Genomic DNA, 27364 nt, shown 5'->3' on the forward strand with positions numbered 1-27364 from the left:
ACAATAAAATTAATTTTTGACTTCTTTAATTGAATTAGAATGATAATTGGTTTCTGATAGTACTTAATCCAGTTGCTTAATAATTTGATGTCATTAGTAACATAGTTTCTCTTGTCTATCTTTCCTGGTGTCCTCTGTTTTTCTCTCCTCTCTGCTCTAGCCTCAGTGATGTACATAGTGTCCTTGTTATCTGCCCCCTCCTTTCTGAAAGGAGAAGGTTGTCTTTCCTAGAAACCAGCAAACGTCTTCTACATTTCATTTACCAGGTGTGATTGAGGTGGGGTAGAGGGAGGTGATGTGTATATGTGGGGGTGGGGTGTCAGCCCTAAACTGAAGATATAAAATATGCTGATTGACCTAAGTGATTAAGTAAGTGCCTTCCTTTGGACCAGGAGGTCCATGTCATTTAAACCACAGGGCTGGGAATGAATGGAGTAGGCCTCCAGATGGAAAGCAGGAATAGTGGTGTCTTTTGTCAGACTGTGGCAGTGGACACAGTTGCAAGAGGCAAGCTGCAGTTTTCACCATCTTGCTGGTTATAGTCACTCAGCAGTTCTTACCTGCTGAGTTCTAGAGAAGCCTAAGGTATTCTTCTTTCTAGATGATCTCCCAGCACCATACCATCCCCAACATAACAATTACCTTGAACACCTGTGGGTCATTCATATTTATTTTTAAAGGTAATCTGGAATGTCCCAAGGTGGCATTGACAGTTACTTGCCAAATTAAAACAATTCTTTAAAAAAAAAATTCTATATTTATGTGAGAAAGGGAGCATGTGCGTGTGTGTCTGTGTTGGGGGAGGGACATCTCAAAGTAGACTGCCACTGAGTATGGAGCCCACTGTGGGTCTCCATCTCATGACTCATGAGATCATGACCTGAGCGGAAACCAGGAATCAGATGCTTAACCGACTGAGCTACTTAGGGGTCCCAAAACAATTCTTATTTTCAACATCAAAGTTCTTTTAGTAGCTTTTAATATTGTTGATCTTTTTCATCTTGAATAAACAACTGTGGCAGATATTTGTAGATGTATTTACAGATGTATTTTTTGTTTTGTCACAATTTTGGTGATGTTGAATATTTTAAAATCTTTATGTTATAGTCAGAATGTTCTTGTGTTTATTGTTGGTGAAATTGAATGTTTTCCTAATGTTTCAGCTAGAGGGGCCATAAATTGGTTTGTTCTCTTGAGTGGGCCCAGTCTGTTGGTATTCAGTAAGTATCAGAATAGCCATGGGAGGAGGGTAAGAGGAACAGAAAAATAGGTGAAGGAGAGTGGAGGGCACAGGCTTCCATTGATGGAATTAGTAAGTCGGGAGGTAGAAGGGTTCAGCATAAGGAGTATAGACAGCAGAGTTGAGTAGCTTTGTATGGTGACAGATGGTAGCCGCACTTGTGGGGAGCATAGTATATTGTGCACCATGCTGTGCACTGGAAACTAACATGCCATGTTAGCAACACTTCCGTTTAAAAGAAACAACCAATTATTTATTCTCTTTCGTCCAGTTACTTACTTGTAGAGACTTTTCCTGATTCTGAGAGTTTTAATTAAAGCACACCTACCAAAAAGAAATAAGTAACTTTAAGGTTAAATATCCTGATGGCAGTCTTAGAGGAATGAAGGTTTAGGATCATCCAAATAGTTGAGCAACTCAAAAATTAGACTAATATGTCTGTTATAGGATAATACACCACCACTATATATTGTGTAAGATAAAATAATTTCAGTTAAACATTTGATTCTGGATTATGCAGAGGGTTTCCAGATCTTCTTAATAATGTGTGGTAGGCAGGGCACTTAAAATCTTTCTGGTTTAATTTCTATCCATCACTTTCCCTGTCCTTTCATTCTTTTAAATTTAAAATGATGTGATACAGGTTTATAGTTGGGTGCTGGCTTACTCCAGCAATGGACTCAGAAAAGAATGTATGTCTATGTCCTGGGAGATGATTAAATTTGTGAGGCACTTATTGTTCAGTGTGTGTTTGCTGAGCTCAGTTTTGTGATGCTGAAAGTATGTACATTCTCAGTTGAATGAATCCTAACTAAATTGTCTCAGCAGTCCTGTTCTTGTAACAGGTGTTAAATTACTGTCTATAATGTCTTGAAGTAAAATATTTCATAGTGAACATTGAAAATATTAAGTGTACTATTAATATAAACACTTGGCTAAATATTAGTTAAGACTAATTTTTATATTTACTTTTGACTAATATAGCTATGGCGTTGTGGATAAAAGCTCTTAGAGTTTATAGGCTGTTCTGAGAGTTAGGATGGAGAACTACAAAGTCATTTACTTTTTATTCCCATTTTAAGAACTCAATTCATTTACTATTTAAGGATAAATAAGTATGATGAGGCAGAATATACCAAAAAATTGCTTTGGGTCAGGGGGGCATGTGGGTGGCTCAGTTAAGCACCCAACTCTTGGTTTTGGCTCAGGTCATGAATCCAGGGTCATGAGATCAAGCTCCTCGTCAGGCTCCTTGCTGAGCATGTAGCCTCCTTAAGATTTCTTTCTCTCCCTCTGCTCCCCCCATCCCAAATCACTTTGTGACTTTTGGAAATATAATTCATTTTGAATGTCTTATTCATTTAATAATCCATCAGCTCCTTGAGGGCAGGACTTATTATTTTTTTTTTTTTTAAGATTTTATTTATTTATTTGACAGAGAGGGATCACAAGCAGGCAGAGAGAGAGAGGGAAGCGGGCTCCCTGCTGAGCAGAGACCCGGATATGGGACTCGATCCCAGGACCCCGAGATTATGACCTGAGCCGAAGGCAGCGGCTTAATCCACTGAGCCACCCAGGCGCCCCAGGTCTTATTTTTATCTCTGCAGACCTGACACCCAGATGGTATAGGATAGAGGTGCGGTGAATGTCTCGCTGCTGTTTTGTGATCTTGTTTAAAGACAGTTGTACACAGTGGAGGAGAAGCGTTGGTAAGGCTTCTTGTATACACTATGAAAGTGAGTGATAGCTGGTATCTGAATGTCTGGTCTTCACCTGGGACAGATGAAGAGTACTATATCACATTATAGAGGACCCATTTTAGCTGTATTAGCAAACAGACCAAAATGGAGCAGTTGTACAAAGCCATCGTGAATCCACTAAAGAGGTAGTCTAATTTCGCTCTTTGGCACACAGACTTTTAATGTATTTTGAAAGTGAAGACTGAGGTTTTCATTCAAGATTGTGTCTTAATGTTTTCTTTTTGTAGTGCAATCTCCTGTTCTTTTCAGGTGTCTTTTTGAAATTATAATTTTAAAAGGCTTAGTTTAATACAAACCATACTCTAGAATTAAGTGTTTTTGAAAATGGATAAACTCAAGTCTTTGTAGACTCTGTGTAGTTTTATTGCAATTGGGACCAAAACCTCTAGTACAGATTGCATTAAACTTACAGTTTTTTGGTTTTTTTTTTAATGATACCTTTGTATGTTTCTCTTCACTAACTGAACTCTGCAAGGCTTGGGTGAACTTTATTTTATCTGTCTATTCCTACTCTCAGCATAGAGATTTGTCTGCCCTAACAACACACATGAGGAGCAATAAGGTTCTTTCTAGGAATATAAGAGCTAGCTGAAGTAGAACTACAGGTGGAACAATACTTGTAATTTGAACAGTTTACCCCTTTCCCTTAAAAAATATTACTCTTGATTCCAGAAATTGTTATACTATAGCATTGTGAATGGAATAAAAAAAATAAATAGCAGTTTGAAGAGATAGGAACTTTTCTGTTCTACTTTTTGGGCATTTTTTTGTGATGATCTTTTAAAATCTACCAGCATTATGTAGTTATTATAGGAACATTTATAGACAATAACATATCATTTTGGTTTGTATTTTTCTTTGCCCTGGAATATATTTGGTAATGCTGAAGCATCACTGATCACTGCTTTAAGTTGAGACATTCATGACCTTAGCTTATTAGAACCAAGCTTTATTGAAAACCTATGAATCTTAGGTACTTCAGCACCAGTGTTTGAATGTTGAAGTGAATGATATATTAGAGGAAAATAATACTTTTTTTTTTTTTTATCAGTTTATTTCACTTGGATTCCCCCTAGCACATCCCATTTTGGGAAATCCTGTTAATGAAATAATGATGAATTGTTTCCCTTACAAACAGATATCCATGATTGGTCAAATTATTTAATTTCTTAGAATTCTGTAATGGGTGGGATTGGATTTGTTTTGTTTTTTGAGAGAGAGCACATGTACATGCAAGAGTAGGGATGGGGTGCAGGGGTGGGGGAGAATCCCAAGCACGCTCCATGTCCAGTGCGGAACCAGATGTGTGCGGCTCAGTCTCATGATCCTGAGATCATGACCTGAGCCAAAATCAAGAGTCAGTCCTTAAGCAACTGAGCCACTCTAGTTTTGTTTTTTAAAATTATTCAGTTTAACAGGCTTTCGAAATTGACTATTTAATATATACTCTGAATGCCAGATACATTGCTACATATTACTGTGCGTCAGGATAAAACTGAGGAAGATACCCTCCAGGGCACGAGTCACTTAATGTACCATAGTAGCATCTAGACAAGATGTCCTGAGCCAAAATCATCAAAGGAATATTTACTTTTGTTATTCAAAACATTCAGGTTATTAATTGTACCTCCTGAGTTAATTTTGTGGAAGAGTACCTTTTTCTTTCTATGAAGATAATTGTGACTCTTTGTCTGTGGTTTCTCTTCTTCTGTGGAAGTACTGTGAATCCACATTTCCTCAAAGAACCTTTGGTTCTTCCTTTCACCTCATTCCTTTGTCCAGCTGGTCACAGTTTGGAACCCCTGAACTTCTTCCTGGCTTCAGTGCCACAGCCCAGGTTTCATTTATTAATTAGGTCCCTGCAACATCCTCCTACCTCAGCTTTTACTCCAGTCCATCTTCCTTCCAGTCTGTTCTGCATGTCAGAGCCAGGATGATCTTTATACAGTGTCGATCTGGTGATTCTGCCACCTGCTTAAAACCTGTCAGTATATTTTCTCTAAGTAATGCTGTCAAGGCCCGGCAGAACAGGGTTTTGTTTGTGTTTCGAGCCTTACTTCCATGTTTTGTTTTCTCTTTCTTCATCCAACCTTTTCACTAACTATTACTTCTCACTGGATTCCTTCCCTTCCCTGCCTTCTTCCTACAAGTATTTATGTCCTCCCGCTCCTAGTCCATCCTTCCGGGTCTAAACACCTGTGATACTTTCTTCAAGATGTATTTCCTGGCTTCTAAATTTGGTCAGGAATTCCTCTGTGTGTGTCATTGGAAAATTGTTATTACTTTCTTGTTTGTCTTCTTTCCTGTGACAGAAGCTTGTTGTGCTTAGTCACTATTATTTCCACAACTTAGGGCAGCAGCAGTTTCCCTCACACAGTAGCCTACTCAGGTGTTTGTTAATTTATGACTTCTAAATATCCTGTGAACTCTGCATCATAAAGAGACTGATGATATAGTGTTAGATAGCCCTTTACTGAATAGATGTCAGTCTATCCTTTTAAAATGCGGGACCAAAAAAGTACACAGTCTGTGGGTCAGATCTGGCCCACTAGTCTTTTATAAGGACCACAAGCTAAGAAAGGTGGTTTTGTTGTTGTTGTTTTAAGTGCTTGAAAAGAAGTCTGAAGAGAAATATTTTATGATCCAACTTTATCATATGAAATCCAGATTTCAGCATCCATAAATAAAATTTGATTGGAACATGTCCTGACTCATTTGTCTACATCTTGTTTGTTGCTGCTTTTGTGCTACAACCATAGAGTTGAGTGGTTTTAATAGAAACTGTGTATGGGAGGCAAAGCTTAACATATTTACTGTCGGACTCTGTACAAAAGATGTTTGCTGACTTCTTTTCTGTGACATGAGAACAGATAAGTATAATGAGAACATATTTAAGTTAGATCTTTGTTTCCTTTTTTCCTCTCTCTGAATTCAAGATTTAAGTATGTCCGTTAAGAGAATATCATTTAAGTTTTGAAAACTGTATTCCTACCTCTCTGCTTTACAATGTAGCCAGATCCTTCTGAAACTTGAACATTGTAGGTTAGATGTTGAGAGAACAGAGACCTCAAATCCTCTCAAATTATGTAGACAAAACCAATGTAGATGGCTCATCCCTTAACCAGTGGTCTAAAATCATTCTTTTCCTAAATATATAATATTCTGATTCCTAAAATGTGCTGTTCTTTTTTTCTTTTTCTTTTTTTACAGTTAAGGAGAAAGGGGAAACAACTTTTTAATGCTATTTGATACAGTCATATAAAATACAGTGCTAAAGCCCTTTTCTAAATTTTGAATCCTTTTTGCAAATATGTTACCTTGCAGAAAAATAGACCAGCCATGTTTTGGTTGTATAATCTATTACTAACTGTTGGAATAACTTTATTTGTTAGGGTTTATTATTAGGCAATATAGAACCTTCATTTTACATCATTTAATAAAATCAAATGGTTTTTACAACATTGTTTACGTTTTGTCTAAAAATATTTTATTGAGAAAATACTTAATTAACTTTGTTTTATTTTTAGGGTTATATCCTGTGTTGTGACCTCATGGTTTAAGTGGGAATAAAGATGAGTATAAGCAGTGATGAGGTCAACTTCTTGGTATATAGATACTTGCAAGAGTCAGGTGAGTACTTTCATAAAGTAAATAGGCCTCAAATTATTTTAATATTCTCAAAATAACCTTTTATGCATTTGAAATTTGTATCAGTCCAAACTGTTGAACTTTGTATGTTTCCTTAATGTCTGGACTGCCATTTTAAAGCTATGTGTTACTGCATGGTTTAACTCTCTGACTCTTTCAAATATGTTGGAATCATCCCAGGCAAATATTTGTTAACAAATGGTTTGGCTTTCAGTGTTCAAAGACCATTTTTATAAGTTGTTATGAGATTGCACATGGTCAGTAGGAACATATAAACTTTCAGATAGCATCAATTTGATAATGTATGTTCAGAATCCTCAGCTAAATGTTACTGATCCTAATTGCAGTTAGCATTTCAATAACTAAATTAACCATATTTTTTCAGAATGTTTTCTCAATCATTATCCCTATTAATTTAGTTTATTCTTGACCCGAATTCTTACTGATGTGTTTATTGGTGGGTGACCAATATATTAAATCATTGGAGGCCATTTATAATAAATATTAAGTAAATCTGTTCATTTTTAAACAGATTAAGAGGCATCTTAAAACAGAAGGAAGACTACAAGGGAAAATGTGGGATGGATTAAGCAAGAAAATGTAAAAATAGAAGAGAGAAAGCGTGGGGTGGATGAGACACAGGACCGGGGAAGATTGACTGCACTGGTGCACGCAGGTTGTTAGCAGGACTTCTTACCACTTGGAAGTTGAAAATAAGCTGGAGAGGTTGAATTTTAGAAATCATACAAGTTGGGATGTTGTAGTAGTAAATTGAGGCCTAGTGTTTGTGTAAAAGGGTAACTGTGGTTGGCTCATTTGAGGGAGGACAGAAAGCTGGAAGTAGGAACTGAGCCCTCAGTTTTGACTTTGAAATGATAGTTATTCTTCTGATAGGGCTTAGTCATTATCCTTTCCTACGAAGGGAGTGCACACGCCCCTGTGTGCCGAGCTTTTGCCAGCTGTGCTCCAGTTTTGAGCTTTGCTGTCCCCTGGGGGTTCCTAGTCCCAGGCACCATCGCTGCTTCTCTCTGGCCTGGAAGAGCTCAGAAAATGATGGCTAATGAGGGCAGAAAAGGAGAAACTAAAAGCAGCCAACTAAGGCAGAATAATTTATTCTGAAGCTTTGAAATGAGTGCATCTTGTTTTGTTTTGTTTTGTTTTTCTTTTTCTTTTTCTTTTTCAGCTGGTCAGCTGGTGTTGAAGGCAGATCCTAAAATGATATCCATGAATATTTTGAGCAAGATTAAAATGATTAATAAAGTGGAAAAAGTAGTGACCTGACCTAGTGATTATTAACATATATAAGACAGATGCACATGCCTTATTATTGTTACTTGGTAACTTTGGCCAAAATTGAAAGAATTGTTAGGTTAAAACGAACTCCTGCTTTTTCTGCCTTTGAATCTGACTGCCATTTGAGCCAGAGCTTTGAGACCTCGGACACAAAAGTAGACCATGCTGTGAAGGGCCAGCAGAGTAGATGAGAAATGTATGTAATGGCTTGTAGGTGTATTGTAAAGGCAACTGCTTAGGCTGAATCACAAGAAACCGTTGTTTCTGGAAACAGTTGGAATAACTCAGCAGCATCCTGTAGTTCAGCCTATGCTGAGATGAAATGAGACAAGGTGAAGGTAGAGATGTTGATGAATGCTCAGATTTTGTAGCAAACAGAAGCCTGTAAATTGTTGTGTGATGTTGCCACCAAAAAAAAAAAAAAAAAAAAAAAAAAAAAAAAACGAAAAGAAAAGAAAATACAGCAAGTAGAAGAGGCAGTAAAATAATACCCTGGAGTAATTTTTGTAACACTATCCAGTGGTTAAATATTATCAGAAGTCTTCTTGAAGTTACTAATGTTCTCAGAGAAAATCCTTTGAAATTCCACGTTTTAAGGTGTTCTGTGTTGTAGTAAATAAAAATAAAGCAAGAATTATATTTGTTTAAAAAACTGTGTGGTACACTGCTGGTTATCATAATAAGTCCTTTATTTTTTACTTACATAATAAGTCCTTAATTTTTTACAGTATTCTTAGTTGTGCTTTGTGTATTTAGAAAGGTTTATATTTTATAGTGTACCCATCATGAAGTGCGATGTTAAGCCACATCTCTGAAAATGTGAACATCAGTCCCTTTATTAAATGTGTAACTTCCTATTGACGTTACTCTTTACATGGGGGAAAATCGGGTTCAACTAATGACATTTGACTTATGTTCATTTTTCTAGGAATGCAACTTGCCATAAATTTTAAGAACCGCATATACCAGAGTTCTATTTGATCCTCTGACTACCTGCATCAGAATCACTTAGAGAATGGCGAATGTGGTTCAGGAATTTGCATTTTACAAATGTCCCAGGTGTTTCTTGGGTATATAAAGTTTGAAAAGTTTGAAAGCCACTGGTCCATATTAGTTGTAGGACAATTAGAAGTTGGTAAGAAAGTTGACATCAGGTATATAGCATGTTCACAGGATGTTGAAAGAAAAATTATATTTGGTAGCTATTTGAGATAAAGTAGAAAGCATGAAGTGTACAAATTGAGATTGGGGTGTGAGAATATCTCCTACTAAGCATTAGGGAGGTGCCACTAAAAGTGGTGTATTTGTATTTATAGGCAGGATTTTATAGGAATGATGGGGCATGTTTATATCATAAAGTATACCATGAGACATTCATTTGAAGTTACTTCCAGAAGTAGGAGATGGGAAAGAGTTTAGGAAATTGGTAGTTCTGCCAGCTCAGACCAGGTTTCAGATAGAGCTCAGAATCTGGCCATCTCAGTACTTGGTGACTTATTCCTTCTTGATTCTGATCTCTAATTATATGTAAAAACGGTTGATTTTGGAATAGAGTAATTCCTTTTCTGGGTGTATTGTGGTGTATTTTGGAGTACTTAATTAGATTAGGAGATAGGAAGAAAAGAAGTACTCATGACAAAGAAAATACCTGTGAAAAGACCTTCACAAGACTTTTTTTTTTTAATTTAAAGATTTTATTTATTTATTTATTTATTTGACAGACAGTGATCACAAGTAGGCAGAGAGAGACGGAGAAGCAGGCTCCCTGCTGAGCAGAGACACCCCCCCCCCATGTGGGACTTGATCCCAGGACCCTGGGACCATGACCTGAGCTAAAGGCAGAGGCTTTAACCCACTGAGCCACATAGGCTCCCCGAAGAGAGAGTGGGAAGCAAGCTCCCTGATGAACCGAGAGCCGGTGTGTGGCTCGATCCCAGGACCCTCAGATCATGACCTGAGCCAAAGGCAGAGGCTTAACCCACTGAGCCACCCAGATGCCCCCCCTCCCAGACTGGTTTTTAAAGACTACCACTTCTAAGGAAAGTAAAATTTTTTCTTGCTTGTCTCATTTTCTAAAAGCCCTCAGATAGAAAGTCCAAAAAATACCTTATGAAGTTTGTTCTTCTTTTGATAAATATATAATTTAGAAATAATGTTTTCCAACAAGAACTTCTAATATTTGTTCCTGTAAATACTGTTTAACGTTGACTGGACTATGGTATCTGTCTCCAGAGAGAATAAAACCCCTTAAATTGTTTTAAATATTTTATACCATGTGATGACCATCCTGTTACGACTATTATCAGCACTAGAAGATATCTATTAGAAGTCTGTCCCTCTCACCAAATTATATAACTTTTGATTTTTTTCTTCATCCATAAAAGTTGTTGCTTGTTCAAAAGGGATTACATTATGATATTCAGCCTTAACTGTTTTTATAGGTCTGTTTGAAATAAGTCATCCTCCCCTACTCATTAAAACTAATTAAGAGGAAAGTATATTTATTGTAAGATGTCCTTATTAAATGTTGTAACTTAATTTTTCTCCGTTTTGTCTCTAGCCAGTTATTTTAGTCATCACCATTTTGTACTTCATTGAAATAGATGTAGGCTTTCATAGGCAACAAAAATTTTCTATGAAAGAAAATTTTTTTCTCTTTTGAGATGACTTGAAAATCGAGTGACTGTATTTGACAGTGTAGTACCATAGGTAATGATTGACTTGATTATTCAGTATGCTCCATTTAATTAGCATTTGCCCAAGGGCATTAATAATTTGATTGCTCTAATAACTCACATCTAGCAACCATATGCAGAGTAAGCACTAAGGGGTTACTGCTAAGTTGTATGGAGCAGAACTTGATACAGTGTTAATTTTAAAAGAGGTAAGGTGGTTTTAAATTTCCCTCCCTCCCCCACCCCTTACATCACCTTTGAGTCTTCTCTTAGTTATTGAGTTTTTTTTTCTAGAGAAATTGTACTGGCAATTATTTGTGAATTTGTGCCACCTTATTTCTTGTTGCTTTGTGTCAGATGTAATTTTATTTTGATTTAAATTGTGTATTTGGTTTGGGGGAGAATTCTCGTTTCTGTGTAAAACTATCATCTCTGACATGTATAAGAGCTCAGTAGCATGTCCTTGAATAGTGTACTTAATATTGGATGCTGTAAAACAGTTGCATTTTATGGTTGAAGACTAACTGGAAAATGCAAGAACAGTACGTCCTTATGACTGAACTGTCTTCTAGATTTTGATTCTGAATGCTATCATTTTTTTAAGTCCTCATGTTTTTAGAACTAATGTTCATCTTGCCATCCAGTCTCAGTTTATGAAAAAGTGATGATGTACATGAGCTTAAAGTATTTGGTTCATGAAAGATCATCTTGTGTCTACCATCCCCAGGTCTCTCCACTGTTCACAAACTGTTTCCAGCGGATGGATATTCAGTCTCTCTGAATGTAGGCCTTGCACCACCCCACTTTTTTTGAGACGGTGCTTCCTTCAGATGTTGTTATTTATGAGAGCATACACACTTAATTTAGAAATCTACACATAATTGTAGTAGGCACAGACTAACCTGAATGTTTATGTATAACATAAGATTCTGATCTGTAACACCATGGAGCCTATTTGTTGTGTTTTGTTTTAATTTTTTTCATTTAATGATTTGGTATTACCCCTACCTACAGTGGCTAAGAAAATGTCAGCAATCAGATGACAGTGTAGTTTCTCTTGATTGAGATAAAGGTAACGGGGCCAGATAAACATTTCTTCCTCCGTGTCTTTCTGCTGGTGCCACTTATAAACACACTTGAACAATGAACTGAATGGAGTCAGATTAAACCGGGTCTCAGTGCCACTAGCCATGAAGCCCTGGACTTAGGAGAGTTCAGGATTGTGTATGTCCACCTCTAGTCTTTCTTTTCTTTTTTATGAGTAATTGGTCAGCTACAGAAATGCAGGTTAAGTATATATACATTTTGATTTATAATCAAATAAAATATGCAGTAACATGGATTTGTCACATATAGTTGTTGTACATATGACTAATTAACAATAAACAGCAAGTATTTGTCAAAAATCATAGTAAATTTTATACTTCCAAATCAGTTTTCTCTTTTATAAGCTGAATGATTTTTTTTTTTTTTGCTGATAAAGGAAAATTCCTATTTACACATTACTGCTGACATGCTTGTTAAAAGACAGATGTCGTTTAGTAATTACCAAATAGAGAACTTGTTCAGTCTTACTAGTAATCTTCTTGCTAATTTTGTTCAAGAATAGCCAGCATAGTAAGGGTGTAGGGAAACATAAATTGCTGATGGCACTATAGATTTGTATAATTGGGGGGCAATGCAGTTGTGCAGTTATAAAAACTTCATTTAAAATGCCTGTGCCCCCCCACACTTTTGAGGGAATCTATCCTAAGGAGAGAAAAATAAATACCTGTTAAAAGCCTATACATGTAGGTATTTGAGGTAACATTCCTAAATAGTAAACACTGAGAAAATCTAAGCTATCCATAGATGAGATGAGTAATTTACTAGTTGAGTGCATTCATTGGCCAAATAGTATGATAATAAAAGTATATATATTTGATAATATAATTCATGTAGAATGTTCATGGTTATATATATTTTTAAGGACAAAATTAGGGCACAGAAGATAGCATCCCTTGTGTGTTATATTGTGTTGTACTGTGATGTGTTATATTGTGTGTTACATTGTGATGGAGGAAAACGGTGTATAGAGAAAAAAAGGAAATATAAAAATATTAACAATTACACTTGGGTTTGGTATTGTAATGTTTTTACTTCTCCATGTTGTCCATTATTTTTTTTTAGTAAGTACTGGGTCTAAATCTCCCAACATGCAAGATCCCCTGTAACACTTTTTGCTCCTCCTTTTCACATTGTCTAGAATCTTTTAAGCATGTTAAGTATGAACTTTTCAGAATAAACCAAAATCTGGGTCTGCAGGACACAGTTGCAAATGGATTTGGGGACAAGGAGGTTTTGTCATGATGGGAGCAGGGATGTAATTTTCTGGGTTGGTTTTTGTTTTTGTTTTTTACCTGAAACTTCAGTAGGATCTTGGGTTATTAGATTTTTCCTTCTGGACTCTGTCATGATAATAGTTCAGCTTTGTGTGTTGTTGGTGTTGTTGAGTCTCCCTGTAGGTCAATTTGCATATTCCTGTAGTCTGTCTGAAAGGGGAGTTGGGTTGCTCTGGACAACCAAAACCTTTTTGAGAACACAGTCCCTGTCATCCCAAGGGAATGCCTTCCCTGAAACAAGCAGTGTGCAGAAAGCAGTGGTTTTGTGATCTTGTTTTTTATTTGGGAAACATGTGTAGTCTCATGGGCTCCTGAGTCACCACACCTCTCTTGCCACTGCTTGTCTTTATTCCCGAGTTACTGTATACTGAACTTCGTGGTTTTTAGCCTTACTTTCTTTCTGGAATCTCTTTTCCACCTCCCAAATCTTAATCACCCTATCAAATTTGTAGAGTACTTGATTATGGAGGTATTATTACATCAGATTTGCTCTTATTCCGGGAAGAAAGGGATGCTATTTTAAGCAATCAAGCCAGTCTTTAACATCTCATAGATGTTATAGGTGAATCTCTTTTGCCTTCTGTACTATGTAAATCAAAAGCGTCCCCAAAAAAGTGTTTCCTGCACATGTATTTACAGATAAATGCAGATATTCTTTGGCATAACCTGGTTCAAGTTTTAGAAGGAAGATTTAAGTCGTATGTTGTTTGTTTGTTTGTTTTGATTCATAGGTTTTCTGGTGTGCCAAAATACATTATAGTAGAATTGCATACTGATTTAACAAATATTTATTGAGAATTAATTAAATTAGGTAACATTCTAAGTTTCCAGAATGAAAAGACATCAACTCTTTATTCAAGTAGCCCAGTCTAGCGTCATACACATACAAGATAACCGTTCAGTGTGGTAAATACCATACATGTAACAAACAGTAGGATTAACATAGCAGAGAAAGATCATCCTTTGGGGTAGTGATAAAAGGACTTCCCCTCCATTCAAATAGGAGGAAAGAACTTAGGAACACATTAGCTATAAAAGTGTGAGATAGCATAGCATATTCACAGTACTACAAGTAATTGAGAATCACTTAAATTTAATGTGTAATGGGAAGAAGGGTGGGGAGCATGGAGCTGGGGAGATGAATATGGAGAGATAAGTAATAAGATAAGTAATATGGTCAGATTACAAAGGTAACTGTGTATTGTACTTAGAAGTATGGCCTTTATTAGGAGGTGCCAAAGGGATCAGGGATCGGTGAAAGTGCCCAAGTAAGGAGTGATGTGATTGGTTTTGTTTCACAGATAATTCCCTGGCTGTAGTGTGGCAAACGGACTGGGCTGGGGAAAGAGGAACTTAGGGTAGTAACTGCAGACAATAGATGATGGGGACTGAACTCCAGATTCCAGCACTAGCAGAACAGGAAAGCTAAACTAGTATTGTTAGGATTTGGTGACTGGTGAAGTACCAGGGGTCAGGGTGAAAGTTAGGATGACTTTCAGGTATAATGAAGGCGGTCAGATTTCTAAGGAAAATGAAGTTTTAGGGAGGGGAGTAAGAAAAGTAGTTTTGAATATAATTTTAAGCTGCCATGTAATGCTAGGACTATAAATTTCAAAATTACAGTTGAATTCAACATTTACTGAGGCAGAGTGTTTTTAATTGTGGAACTTTTTTAGAGTAGACATTAAATGTGAAGTGTCCAAACAATGCTAATAACCCTTTCAGTGCTGTTTTCTTACTATTTGAGAGCATTGTAAGCACATCTGTGATAACTGGAGATGGATATAAGCACCTGGGATAGCTTCTCTCCTGGTCTGATAGAAAAATTCAGGATACACAATGTGCTAGCCCCCAATCAATGTTGTTGCACCTGCTACTCTTAGGATATTCTTGAACATAAGCTTGAACTCTGTCTAATTTAAACAGGTTCTAAATGTGATGAATTTTGATTATTTAAATTATATTCATGAATTAGAAGGTTCAGAAGTCCTGGACTTTGCTAAAATTTGTAAGGCTTATGAAAGTCAAAACACCTGAAAAACATTGCTAATAAGATGTCTTAATGTTTCATGCACTATTGACACCACTTCCTAACAGCCTGAGTTGAAATAGAACAATGATGTAATCCTTTGTTTTCTGTTAGTAATAGGAGCTCACTCTGTCTTCACTTTATCCTTGACCGTATATCAACTTAATTGTTCAGTAGGAGAAATGAAATGTAGTAGTTACCTCCATGGTCTCTGAATGAATTTAAATCCTTATCCTCTTAAAGATAATGTGTTGTATATACACAAAGGAATATTACTCAGCCATAAAAAATGAAATCTTGCCATTTGCAATACCATGGATGGAGAGAAATAAGTCAGTGAAAGACAAATACCATATGATTTCACTCATATGTGAAATTGAAGAAACAAAACAGATGAACATAGGGGGAAAGAGACAAACCAAGAACAGACTCTTACCTGTAGAGAACAAACTGAGGATCACTGGAGGCAGGGTTGGGTGGGGGGCTAGATTAAACTGGTTATGGGTATTAAGGAGGGAATTTTTAATGAGCACTAGGTGTTGTATGATGTTGAATCACTAAACTGTACACCTGAAACTAATATTACACTGTATGTTAACTAACTAGAATTTAAACAAAAACTTAAAATATAAATCCTTATCTTATTAGTGGCAGATTTCCCATCTGTTAGCTCAGATTATAAAAATAATAAAACTATGTATGTGTGCACGGTGGAGACCCTCCGTAAATGGTACTGTCTATCTTGAAGTCTTTGTAAATCTCTGAGCCACTTGGCTGTTTAGCTTTTCTTCCCATTTATGATTGACTGCAGAATTTATTTAGGGAAGGGCATATAATTGAAAATGGGACTCTGCAGCCTCACTGCTTTATCTTTTACCATCTCTTTACATATTTTCCAACCTTTAGTCTTAGCCTTCTACCCTGGCAATCTGGAATCTACTCATATTCAAGTAGTTGTTGGTTTCCTGATAGGAACAATGATGCAGAATGATGCTCCTTTTCGTTGGTATATTTCTTAGTTTCATTGCTATGTCTTTTGGCCATCGCTGTGGGCCAAAACCCATAAATATGTTCAATAATTATCATGCCTGTAGGCAAAATCATGAGTTAAAATCTAAGTCTTAAAAGTAACATCCTTTCACTTCTCACTATGGGTTGCAGGAGTAGAATGGCCAGGTGTTTCCAAGAGGGGAGAAGCCATGAGGAAAACCAGCTTAGGTGGACTTTGTCTACTGACCAATTAAAATCTTTCCTAGCCACATGCTTTGTGTGAGTCCATAGTATTTTATTCTAGACTGTTTATAGGTGTCATAAGAAGCCTGAAACTGGAAGCACAATATGCAGCAAGAAACAGAGTTAGCACTAAAAAACTAGGATAGGCTAGGTAACAGTTATTACGTGGGTTAATCCATTTAAGACACAAGTAAGCCCATATTCATTCAGTTTACTTAGTATGGAAATTTCTTAACATTCCATATTATAATGTGATTGAATTGTTTAAAATACATTAACGATAGGTACTGTGTAATGATAACCTCTGATGGATGTTTTAGTAAAGAGAATACACATGGATCTATCATTTTACTAGAATTTTACCTTTAAGTTTGAACTTAACTTTCATAAAAAGTAAGACCGACATAAAGAGATTTTTATTATGTGTTTTAGGTTTAAGTATTTCAAATTAAAATAAAGAATTGCTGATAGAAACTCAGTATTTACTTGCTAACTTTTGTTTTCTAAAGCTTTCATTTAGATGGGTTATTACTAAGTGGCAAAAAATTAGTAATTCTTTTTTGCATTTAACTCATACATACAGTGAGATTTAAGCATAAAAATTATTTTTGTTTTTATAAATAAACTTTAGTTTGCTTTTTATTTCCTAAGTTAAAAAATTCTGCAAAATACTGGATTTATAATGTGTTTGATAATTTTTATGTAGAACTTCAAATACAGTACAGAATAATAAATGTCCCCTTAATTTAACTTGGCCTAAATTATCTTCAGTGAAGCAATGGATTCACATGATTTCCAAACCCCCAGCTTTAAAGTTTGATGCTATTCTTTGAAGAAAATGATGTGCCGTGGCTAAATTTTGTATATACTAGAGACTTCATATGATATTTTGTGTAATTAAAGTGAAAAGGAAAATATGTAAAAGTTAATATGCTTGAATTTGGGTATTTCTTTCTTTCTTTCTTTCTTTTTTAAACATATTTGACCTTAGTTAACAGTCTGGGATTTTAGATGGATTGTGATTTGAAAGATTACAGAGGTCTTTCATTTGTGTCCTATAACATGTTGTCACTAGGAAAATAAATTCTTATACCTTTTCTTTGCTTTTAGGATTTTCTCATTCAGCGTTTACCTTTGGTATAGAAAGCCATATCAGTCAGTCTAACATAAATGGTGCCCTTGTCCCACCTGCTGCATTGATTTCTATCATCCAGAAAGGTCTACAGTATGTAGAGGCAGAAGTTAGTATTAATGAGGTAAGGAAAATTTATTTCAATACAAACTCTTAAATTTGTCCTTAAATCTGCTCTCTTGTTTGTTCATTCATTATCTGACTTCAGCTTCACTAGGTTAACAGAATCGAAGAGTGGTGTTCCTTAAGTCACAATCAGGTTGAACGGGCAAGGCCTGTTGGCTTCGAACTGTAAGAACCATTAGTTCTAGTTTATTTCCCTTTCTAGGGTTTCATAAGTAAATAATAAGAAATAATTTTCTATAAAACAATAACATTGTGCTTTGTGTTTCTTTAAGACAACAATACTGAGAACATAATTGATGGTCTGAAAAATTATAAAACCTCAGGTTATTTGGTTAGACCTGATTTTGGAAGGCAGTTTATAATTAAAGCCAACTCTTGATATTTTTGCCTATCTAATAAGATCCATGTATAGATAAATTCAGGTGTCAGCCAACTATGACCCATGAGCCAAATCCTGCCTGCTTGCCTGTTTTTACATTGGAATACAGCCACGCTTATTCACTTACATGAATTGTTTTGGCTTCTTGGGTGCTGCAGTGGCAGAGTTGAATAGTTGTGATAGAGACCTTATGCTCTGCAAAACCTAAGATATTTACTGTTTGGCCTTTCACAGAATAAGTTTGCAAACCCTGGTCTAGCTAAAAATTTTCATATATGGTCAGGATTTATAACACGTGGAGCTCAGAGAGAGGTGCCAGGTTTTGTAAATCAGAGCACCCCATCACCCCACTGTAGGTTGTCCACCAGCTTATCATGAATCAGGCCTTACAAATGCATATTCCTAGCTCATATTCCAGTTTCTATTTCTGACTTGTTCTGTCTCCTTGTGCCTCCTGGAGAACTTTTTATTAATTGTGAGCTTCCTAATACCAATGAGAGGAGCTTTGGAAAATTACAGCTACCCCATAAAATTAAAGAGCACCAGTCTCAGAGTTACGATGGTACTTTTTAAGTGTAGTGTGCGTACGACTACCCTGGAGAGCTTGTTAAAACACGGATTCTTGAGCCCTTCAGAGATTTCCATTCCGTAGGTTTGACTGTCCATTTACAACAAGCTACAGGCTGTGATGGCAGTGCTTTCGGTCCTCAGGTCACGCTAGGAATAGCGTCAATTAGGAGATCCTCATTGCCATTGACTGGGGCTGTGTGACTTCTGCAAGTCTTTAAACCTGATTGTGCTTCTGTCTCAGCATTAGTAAAATGAGATGATTGTATGGCAGGATATCTGAAGTCTGTTTCTTGTTTCAGTATTTGAATGAAATCACAAACTTTTGAGTCCAACAAAGCTGTTTTAAAAGTTTTTAGTTGTAAAGAGGTATTTATTCTAATGTGGCACCAAGCCTCCTACCATTGTATGAACTCTTTCATATTGGTCATTGCTTTTCCCTGGAAGAATTGTGGAATCTAATTAATAAACTTTTTATAACCTGGGCCTACGTTTTATTACTACTTTGAATATTTTAACTTTCTCTGTGCAATATTTCACAGTATGACCTAGGTAGGAGGAGGAAAATTGAAACAGCTCTTCACAGTTGCTTCATTCTATGAGACTGACGCGCTACCTACTGCGCTAACGAGGCACCTACAGTTGCTTCATTCTAAATGTGTTCTCTTTCACGGTTCTTTTCTCCAAATTTTCCACATCCAGGATGGTACCTTGTTTGATGGTCGGCCAATAGAGTCTCTGTCCCTGATAGACGCCGTAATGCCTGATGTAGTACAGACAAGACAGCAAGCTTACAGGGATAAGCTCGCACAGCAGCAAGCGGCAGCTGCCGCCACCTCCACAGCCGCCACAAACCAGCAGGGGTCTGCAAAAAATGGAGAAAACACAGCAAATGGGGAGGAGAACGGAGCACATACTATAGCAAGTGAGCTGAAATAAGAATTTCTAAAAATGCCTTTGCAGAAAAAGTATTTTTCTTTATGTGGATGTCTCCTCTTCCAGACTGAAGTAACATCATCTGTTTCATTTATGCCAACTTGTTTCCCTAACTTGTATCACAATTCAGATTTTTATTCCTGAAGCTCCCCCCCCCCCAAAAAAAAATGCTAGACTTACTTTCATGGATTCTATTTTCTTTACATTTTTAGAAACATTTTCTACTGTTAGATAAGTTTTATTGTTTGTCTTTGATTTCTAAGGAAAATTTGTAATACTAGTCATTAACACAGTAAAACTCTGACATGGTGATATAAAGGCAACTCTCATGTTATATGAATGATATCAGCAACCCCTACTGGCAGAAAGTCAGAACAGTGTTGACATGGATTATATTTGATTCAGATCATTTTATCAGTTTTAGCCTTGTTTGGCTCTAACCTTTTTGTGGTCTTTCTCACTGCCTCCCACCACCCAAACACATACTCAGGTACATCTTTTAAAAATAGTAGGGTCGTACTAAACTAAAGATGGGAATTTATTTCTCATGTACAGTTATTTTCACCATTACCTGACATAGTTAAAAAAAAATAAGTTGCACTGTATATTATAAAGGAGGTATTTGCTGATTAAGAATTACCCCCCCCCGATGTTGTAATATTACCTAACTGGCATTTTCTACTTGTTTCTCATGACACAGATAATCATACTGATATGATGGAAGTGGATGGGGATGTTGAAATCCCTCCTAATAAAGCAGTTGTGTTACGGGGCCATGAATCTGAAGTTTTCATCTGTGCCTGGAACCCCGTTAGTGATCTCTTGGCATCGGGGTATGTTTCTCAAAGTGAAACTAGAATGTATTTTTTATAAAAATATCATACTGAACTATTACAGATTTTATAAAAGCATTACTTACATTTCAGGTTTTTGCTGCTTTGTGGTCCTTTTTCCTCTGTAGATCTTTATTCTTCATAACACAATCTTAGAAGTTATTTTTTTAAGATTCATTTATTTTAGACACAGAGCGAGCACAAGTGGGAGGGGGAGGGGCAGAGAGAGTGGGGAGAATCTCACACAGATGCAGTGCTGAGCATAGATCCAACACAGGGCTTGATCTCATGACCCATGAGATGGTGACCTGAGCCGAAACCAAGAGTCAGTTGCTTAACTGACTGCGCCACGTAGGTGACCCATAATCTTAGAAGGTTTAAGTAAACTTAATTCTTCAGAAGCGCCTAGGGCCCCCATAATAGAGACTAAGGAAAATACTGGAAATGGAGTTCTCTGAGAGTCTAGTTTTTATTTGCCTTATTAATAATAGTATGTAATATGTCACTTTGATTCTGGGATCCTTGAGAATATCGTGAGGATTTAAAATATGTTGCATACTTTATAGGTCTGGAGACTCAACAGCAAGAATATGGAATCTTAGTGAAAATAGCACTAGTGGCTCCACGCAGTTAGTACTTAGACATTGTATACGAGAAGGAGGGCAAGATGTCCCAAGCAACAAGGATGTGACATCCCTAGATTGGAATGTGAGTATCACTGTATTATCCATGGTGAATGTAGTTCCTAATCTGCATCACTTCTCTGAATCTCAGACTGATAGGAGGGTTTGTCCATTTTTTGAGCTGCTTTTGAGTTTCACTAATAAGAACAATGAAATAGGACTGGCCATTCTCAAATGTGGTGTTAAAAACAAAGTCTGGCCCTCCAGCAGTTGAACCTTTGTCCATCTGGTGGTTGCCCACTCTCTGCTTTGTCTTCAGTGTAAAGGACAGGTGTTATAATGGTACTTGCATAAATGAGGTAATAGATGAAAGGCACATACTAAGTCCTTTGCTGGGGTGGGTAGGAGAAATCTCCATAATAAAAGCATGTTCTTGTTTTCTTATCTTGTATGGACTGATGAGAACTTCACTGCTGACTACCTTTTAGGGACCATTAGTCTAGATGACTTCCAAGCTCTGTTGTAGCCGTAGGAATCTCCTACTTCTCTTTGTCATTCTACATCTTCCAGAGACAACTTAACTGTTCTTACTTATCAGGTTTGAGCTCCTTGATCTTTATAAAGCTTCACCTTTTCAGTTTCAAGTACGTGATAAGCAGCTTAGTTTGTTTCCATTCCCGTGATTAATTTGTGGAAAATTAGCATTTTTAAAGGTCTCATATCTTTTCCTTTATTCCATGTTGCCTTTTTCCTTCCTTGTGACTTTGTATCCATTTTTTACCTGCTCTTTGTGAAGTTTAAGAAGCATCTTAGACGATTTCAGCGTTCCCAAGCATTTCATAGGATTCACCATTCTTTCCTCAGCAAGTGAACACTCTTTCCTCCTCTGGCCTCTTTTCAATAACTTCTGTGCAGCTTTCCAAAGGATCTTCCAAGTCTCTTTCCAGTGAATGAGATCTGTCTTTAAAAAATGATATGTCTAGCTGAATTTCTCAGTGTCTATGAAATTTCTTCTAAAACAAATAGGTGTTTTTTTTTTTTTTTTTAGTGTTCCCCTCACAAAATTTCCAGCAGTGTATTCACTCTTTCCCTCCAATGAAAATAACAATTACAAAAATGAGAAAGAGGTTTAGCACACCCACAATATCTATTGTTTGGTTGTAGGGTCAGGACTAAGAATTATCTTCTTAATGGGACCTTATTAAATTCTTAAGTCTAAGGCCTTGATCTATGCTGTTTGGTTGAGAGACCGTATGTTAACTTAATGAGATTTACAGGTTACACTGAAAAGGATGTTTACAAATGTTTGTTTGTTGAGCTTGGTGATTCTCAACTGCAAGTTACAGTTTTAAGAAGTGTGGACTTTTCAAACATAGATTATTCACTATGAACTTGAATCTTCCACTAAAAAGGGAAAACATTATCCTTGATTAATGATTCTTTTCCATGACCAAAGCAAGAGCCTAGGAGATATCTGATCTTTATTCTTTTCCTACTGTGCTGCGACGGGAAATTATCTATTGTTGGTTTCAGCGTGGCTCCTTCTTCCTCAGATAGAACCAGATTCTGTCAGGACTGAGTCTATAACCCCTTGTACCAGCATCTGTTTTTCATTTACCTGCACAGCTAAATGGCTTGAGAGGTTTGAAAGGGGGCAGTCTTGTTTTCAGTTTCCTTTCCAAAAAGCATCACAAAAAGCACTAAGGCGTGATTTCTTTCTGTGTCTTCAGTAGTGTTTACTAATCCTAGCAGTAGTCTCTTTAACACACTCTGTAACTTGCACTTCCATAGATCTGTCCTTCTGTTGTACCATTCATCCAGGCTAGGCACAGTAAGGGAATATAAGATTAGAGAAATTGGTATGGATTTCTCCTAGCAGTAAAGTAGTTCCAGGCAGTTGTACTCACTTCATTAACTATAAAGTCAGCCTACACTCTTTTCTGGGTTTTTTTTTTTTTTTAATTGGTATGGATTTCATATTGAGAAAGAATTAACCAAGGAAAGAAACATTCAATGATATTTAAATATCTGATCATCTGAAACGGCAATATTATTTGGCTCACACACGAGCTTCATTGAGACAGTAAAAGATTTAAAGGGAGGACCATATAAAATTTTCTAATCATAACAAAATGTTTTAGCCAGTTTTGCTTTTTATTCTTTTTAGTCATTATAAGATTATGATTTGTTGGGTGTCCTTCCTAGTTGACCCCCTACTCCCATCTTGAGTCATGTGCATCTCTGAGAATACCATAGACCTTTGCATGTGTGTAAGGGTGGTGGTGGTCTTGCTCCAAAATAGTTCCTGCCATTTTTGAGACTTGGATATAAGGCTCCCACACTGACTACATGCTGATTAAATTTTAGCTTCATAGCAGGGAAGGGTGTTTTGTAGGTCTTTGATACCATTCCCAGATTTTGAAGCAGAGAATGTCAAGATCTACTCTTCTAAGGGTTTAAACATGAAATAGTCAAATAACAATGAAATGCCCTTTCTGAATTATATAATTGAAGGAAGTGTGTTTCTCTGACAGAGTGAAGGTACACTTCTAGCCACTGGTTCATATGATGGATTTGCCAGAATATGGACTAAAGATGGTAAGTAAAGCATTTTTCTTTTTATATGTTTTTTGTTGATTGAAGTTATAAAGCTTGAAGAATTTTTAATGTTTTTCTTTTTGAATATTAGGTAACCTTGCTAGCACCTTGGGGCAGCATAAAGGCCCTATATTCGCACTGAAGTGGAATAAGAAAGGAAATTTCATCCTAAGTGCTGGAGTAGACAAGGTAAAAGAACTTTAAACTGAGTTTATAAAGGTTAGTGTGTTAGAGTATGACTGAAAGTAATGTTTTCTTCTGCGGCTCATATAAGCAAGAAAACATTCGTATATGGGAAATTCAGGTATGAATTCATGATGATAGTAGAAATACTCTTAGCTTTTCTGTCAGCTGCTTCTTCAGTTTACTCATCACAGTGCCATTTATCTTTTATCTTTGTGACCACTCATCTTTGCTCATATAATGGATGTCATACCTCCCATATTCTGCTTCCTTTCCCTAGCTTCTAGTTTATCTCAGCCATGAAAATGGCTCTGGAGTGATTCCTTGAGAAATCTTCGAGCTGGTCAGTTAGCCGAACTCCTGCTGCTTAATTGAAAATGTGAAAAATGCAGGGTCATTGCAGCTTTTTCTACCCAGCTAGACCTGGAAATAGGGGTGGATTGAAAATAAGGCCTTCTTGCTTTTTGTTTTCTTAGGTCATCCCCTCTGTCTTAGCTCCCAAAATTAATACAGGTATAAGACAATTTTAATCCAGGAAAGTGTATGCTTGTGTGCTTGTTAACTGAGTGAGTTTTCAAAAATGAAATCGGAGAGGAAGAAAAAGGAAGAAAAATAAAGGAGTCCAGGAATAGGAGGGAAAAGTCCTATTAATAACCACTGTCACTGTATAATACTTTACATCCTAAAAATTACAAAACTAGTGGTGGGAGGGTGTTTAAAGGAATTGTGAATATATCCATGCAGATTTATGGGTTGTTCTTGGATATAATATACAAGACATTATCTTAAATACTGTCAAAATTCAAGCTGCCCGTATATGTAAATGTGAGCTTTAAAAATCTTTAGTATTGAAAATTGGTTGATGACTTTATTATCCAAGAATTTGCCTCCTAATAGTTAAAAAGCTTTAAAAAAATTGCATTAAATACATTATTGGAATTGAGTTTCTTTTTCTTTTTTTTTTTATTTAAGATTTTATTTATTTATTTGACAGAGATCACAAGTAGGCAGGCAGAGAGGGAGGGGAAAGCAGGCTCCCCAGAACCCTGAGATCATGACCTGAGTCGAAGGTAGAAGCTTAACCCACTGAGCCACTCAGGCACCTCTGCAGTTGAGTTTCTTAAGCAGTGTAATATGTCTGGTGTTCCATAGACAACTAATAATAGTTGTTGAAGGAAGTTGAAGGAAGTTGACTGATGAAAAATCACCAGGGGAAAAAATGCAACAACTTAATAGTCATTTTCCTAAGAATGGAGTATAACCTCGCTGTACTATTGGGGATAGAGTAAATGTTTAAAGTTAAATTCACCCTGACATTTCCTATTGCTTTAGCATAGTTAGGCATCTAATTTATGCACCTATGATGAGCTTTTTTTTTTTTTTTTTTTTTAAGATTTTATTTATTTATTTGACAGAGAGAAATCATAAGTAGACGGAGAGGCAGGCAGAGAGAGAGACAGAGAGAGAGAGAGGGAAGCAGGCTCCCCGCTGAGCAGAGAGCCCGATGCGGGACTCGATCCCAGGACCCTGAGATCATGACCCGAGCCGAAGGCAGAGGCTTAAACCACTGAGCCACCCAGGACCCCTCATGAGCTTCTTTTAACCTCTTAATATGTTTTTCTTTTCAATCTCAGACTACAATTATTTGGGATGCACATACTGGTGAAGCCAAGCAACAGTTTCCCTTTCATTCAGGTAAATCTTCACAATTTATATGAGAACGGGGGCTTTCTTCTGTTTTTCTAATTAAACTTTTAAAAGCCATAATTCATATAAAATCTTGAAATATCAAATATCAGTCTTGTTACTAGTCCTTTGAGGAGTTGATGTTCCATGACTTTCAGATTGTTAATTGTCAGGGGCTCATCAAACGTTTTCTGTGAAATGTACCATTAAAAAATCATTTGCAGCCTAGTGCAATTAGGTTGGTATTATCTAATGGTAAGAATGTAGATCCCTGAATCAGGAGGTCTAAGTTTGAATAGCAATTCCATCCCACTTAACAACCTTTTAGACGGAGCAAGTCATTTAACCTCTCTGAGCCTCATTTCCTCTATCTATAAATGAAGGATAATGATTATGCCTATTTGTTATGAGGATAAAACTAAATAATGTATATATGGAAATACTGTATAAACTTTATAAACTCATACGAGTTTAGGTGGTGGTGTTTCTCATTTTGGACTCATGTTTCTAAGTCAGTCCTCCTATGTACCTGAAATTAAAAATTAGACTTGCCCAGCATTGTTGGAACTTTGGTGCCTTAAATGGGTTTCTCTTTTAAAAGATAATTTGATACTTAAATACAAAAATTCAGCCCACCTCCTAATAGTGTGCTTCTTGGTATAGAACCATGCATGCGCCAGGGTATACAACCTGATGAGTAGGGACAGCTGGATTTTAGTACCTGCTCTCCATGCTGTTCTCAGGAAGTTTTCCTGATGATCATTATTAAACTAGAACAAGATGCCTGATAACTACAATTGACCCTTGAACAACACAGGTTAGAACTGTGTGGGTCCACTTACATATGTGGCTTAATTTTTTCCAATAAATACAACTGTAATACCATAAATTTATTTTCTTTTTTATTAATTTTCTATCGCTTTATTATAGGAGTACAGTATAAAATTCATATAACATACAAAATATATGTTAATTGACTGTTTCTGTTCATGGTAAGGCTTCCAGTCAACAATAAGCTATTAGTAGTTAAGTTTTGGGGGGAATAAACAATTCACTGCGGAATTTTGGCTGCATGTGGAAGGGCCTGAACCCCTGTGCCACTCAGGAGTCAGCTAAGTTAGAGCAGTAGGACTGCCTGAGTTCACTGCTGCTTTAAAGGTTTCGTTATAGTTGGAAAGAGTTGATAACAAGGCTGATGAAATTTAACTGGTTATTTTCACATTATTGGTAACATCCTTTTCACACATAGCCAGTGGCACAGCATCACCTTTAAAACTGAAACAGCTTCTGACATTCTGGCTTTTTGTCTTTTTTCTGAATAGTGTGACTAAACAAGCCGAATAAGGTACGAAGTGACCACTATGCATTGTTTGGGTAACATAAGTGTGCAACCATCATGTTAAACAGTTCAGCTTCATTAAAGCCTATCACAATAATAGGTGTTTACACATCAGTTTTTGTTTACCTGTTTTACTTCCACCTTTGTTTCTAGTCCTCTTAGGTCACTGGCTCTTCTATTCAAAAATTTCTCCTAACTGTTAGGAGTAATGCAAATTTGAAATAAATTAAGCATCTGGTATTGTTACTAACGACTATAAAACGTAAACCACCTTTGTGTTAGAGATGGTGCTCTTTGTATACAGGATCCCATTTAGTCCTGACTGCAACTTGATGAGGTCAGTGGTATTAAAGTCATTTTATAAGTAAGCTTTTTACTCAGGATATTCTTTATTGCCATGCTTTTTGTTTTTTTTAAACAGCTTTATTGAGGTCTAATTATCATAAAATGGGCTATACATACTTAAATTGTACAAGTTGATATATTTTGACATGTACATACCATGGAAACTGTCACCACACTTCAGACGATGAATATACCTGTGAACTTCAGAAGTTTCCTCCTGCCCCTTCGTGATCTCCCCCTTCTTCCCTAGACCCATGGTCTTTCCACACTAGGAATTAGTTTACATCATGTGAATGGAATCAGCCTTTTTTTGGTCTGGCTTCTTGCACTCTGAAAAATTGTTTTGCATTTGCTTTAA

The 27364-nt window shown here is 36.5% G+C and overlaps 1 protein-coding gene across 10 annotated transcripts in view; it reads left to right on the forward strand.

Moving 5' to 3' along the window:
* TBL1XR1 (TBL1X/Y related 1) overlaps positions 1–27364 on the forward strand; it is a 171505-nt gene that overhangs the window by 126680 nt on the left and 17461 nt on the right. For 7 of the 10 annotated variants that reach the window (XM_059163427.1, XM_059163432.1, XM_059163426.1 and 4 more), the window contains 8 exons: positions 6528–6630; positions 17370–17515; positions 19166–19388; positions 20100–20232; positions 20799–20940; positions 23390–23453; positions 23545–23642; positions 25271–25331. In XM_059163427.1, coding sequence (XP_059019410.1) covers positions 6573–6630; positions 17370–17515; positions 19166–19388; positions 20100–20232; positions 20799–20940; positions 23390–23453; positions 23545–23642; positions 25271–25331 — 925 coding nt within the window. In that variant the 5' untranslated portion in view covers positions 6528–6572. The remainder of the gene's footprint in view (positions 1–6527; positions 6631–17369; positions 17516–19165; positions 19389–20099; positions 20233–20798; positions 20941–23389; positions 23454–23544; positions 23643–25270; positions 25332–27364) is intronic. The other 3 variants (XM_059163434.1, XM_059163436.1, XM_059163435.1) reach the window with 1 other exon arrangement.

Source organism: Mustela lutreola, chromosome 2, assembly GCF_030435805.1.
Source record: "Mustela lutreola isolate mMusLut2 chromosome 2, mMusLut2.pri, whole genome shotgun sequence".
Taxonomy (NCBI): Eukaryota; Metazoa; Chordata; class Mammalia; order Carnivora; family Mustelidae; genus Mustela; species Mustela lutreola.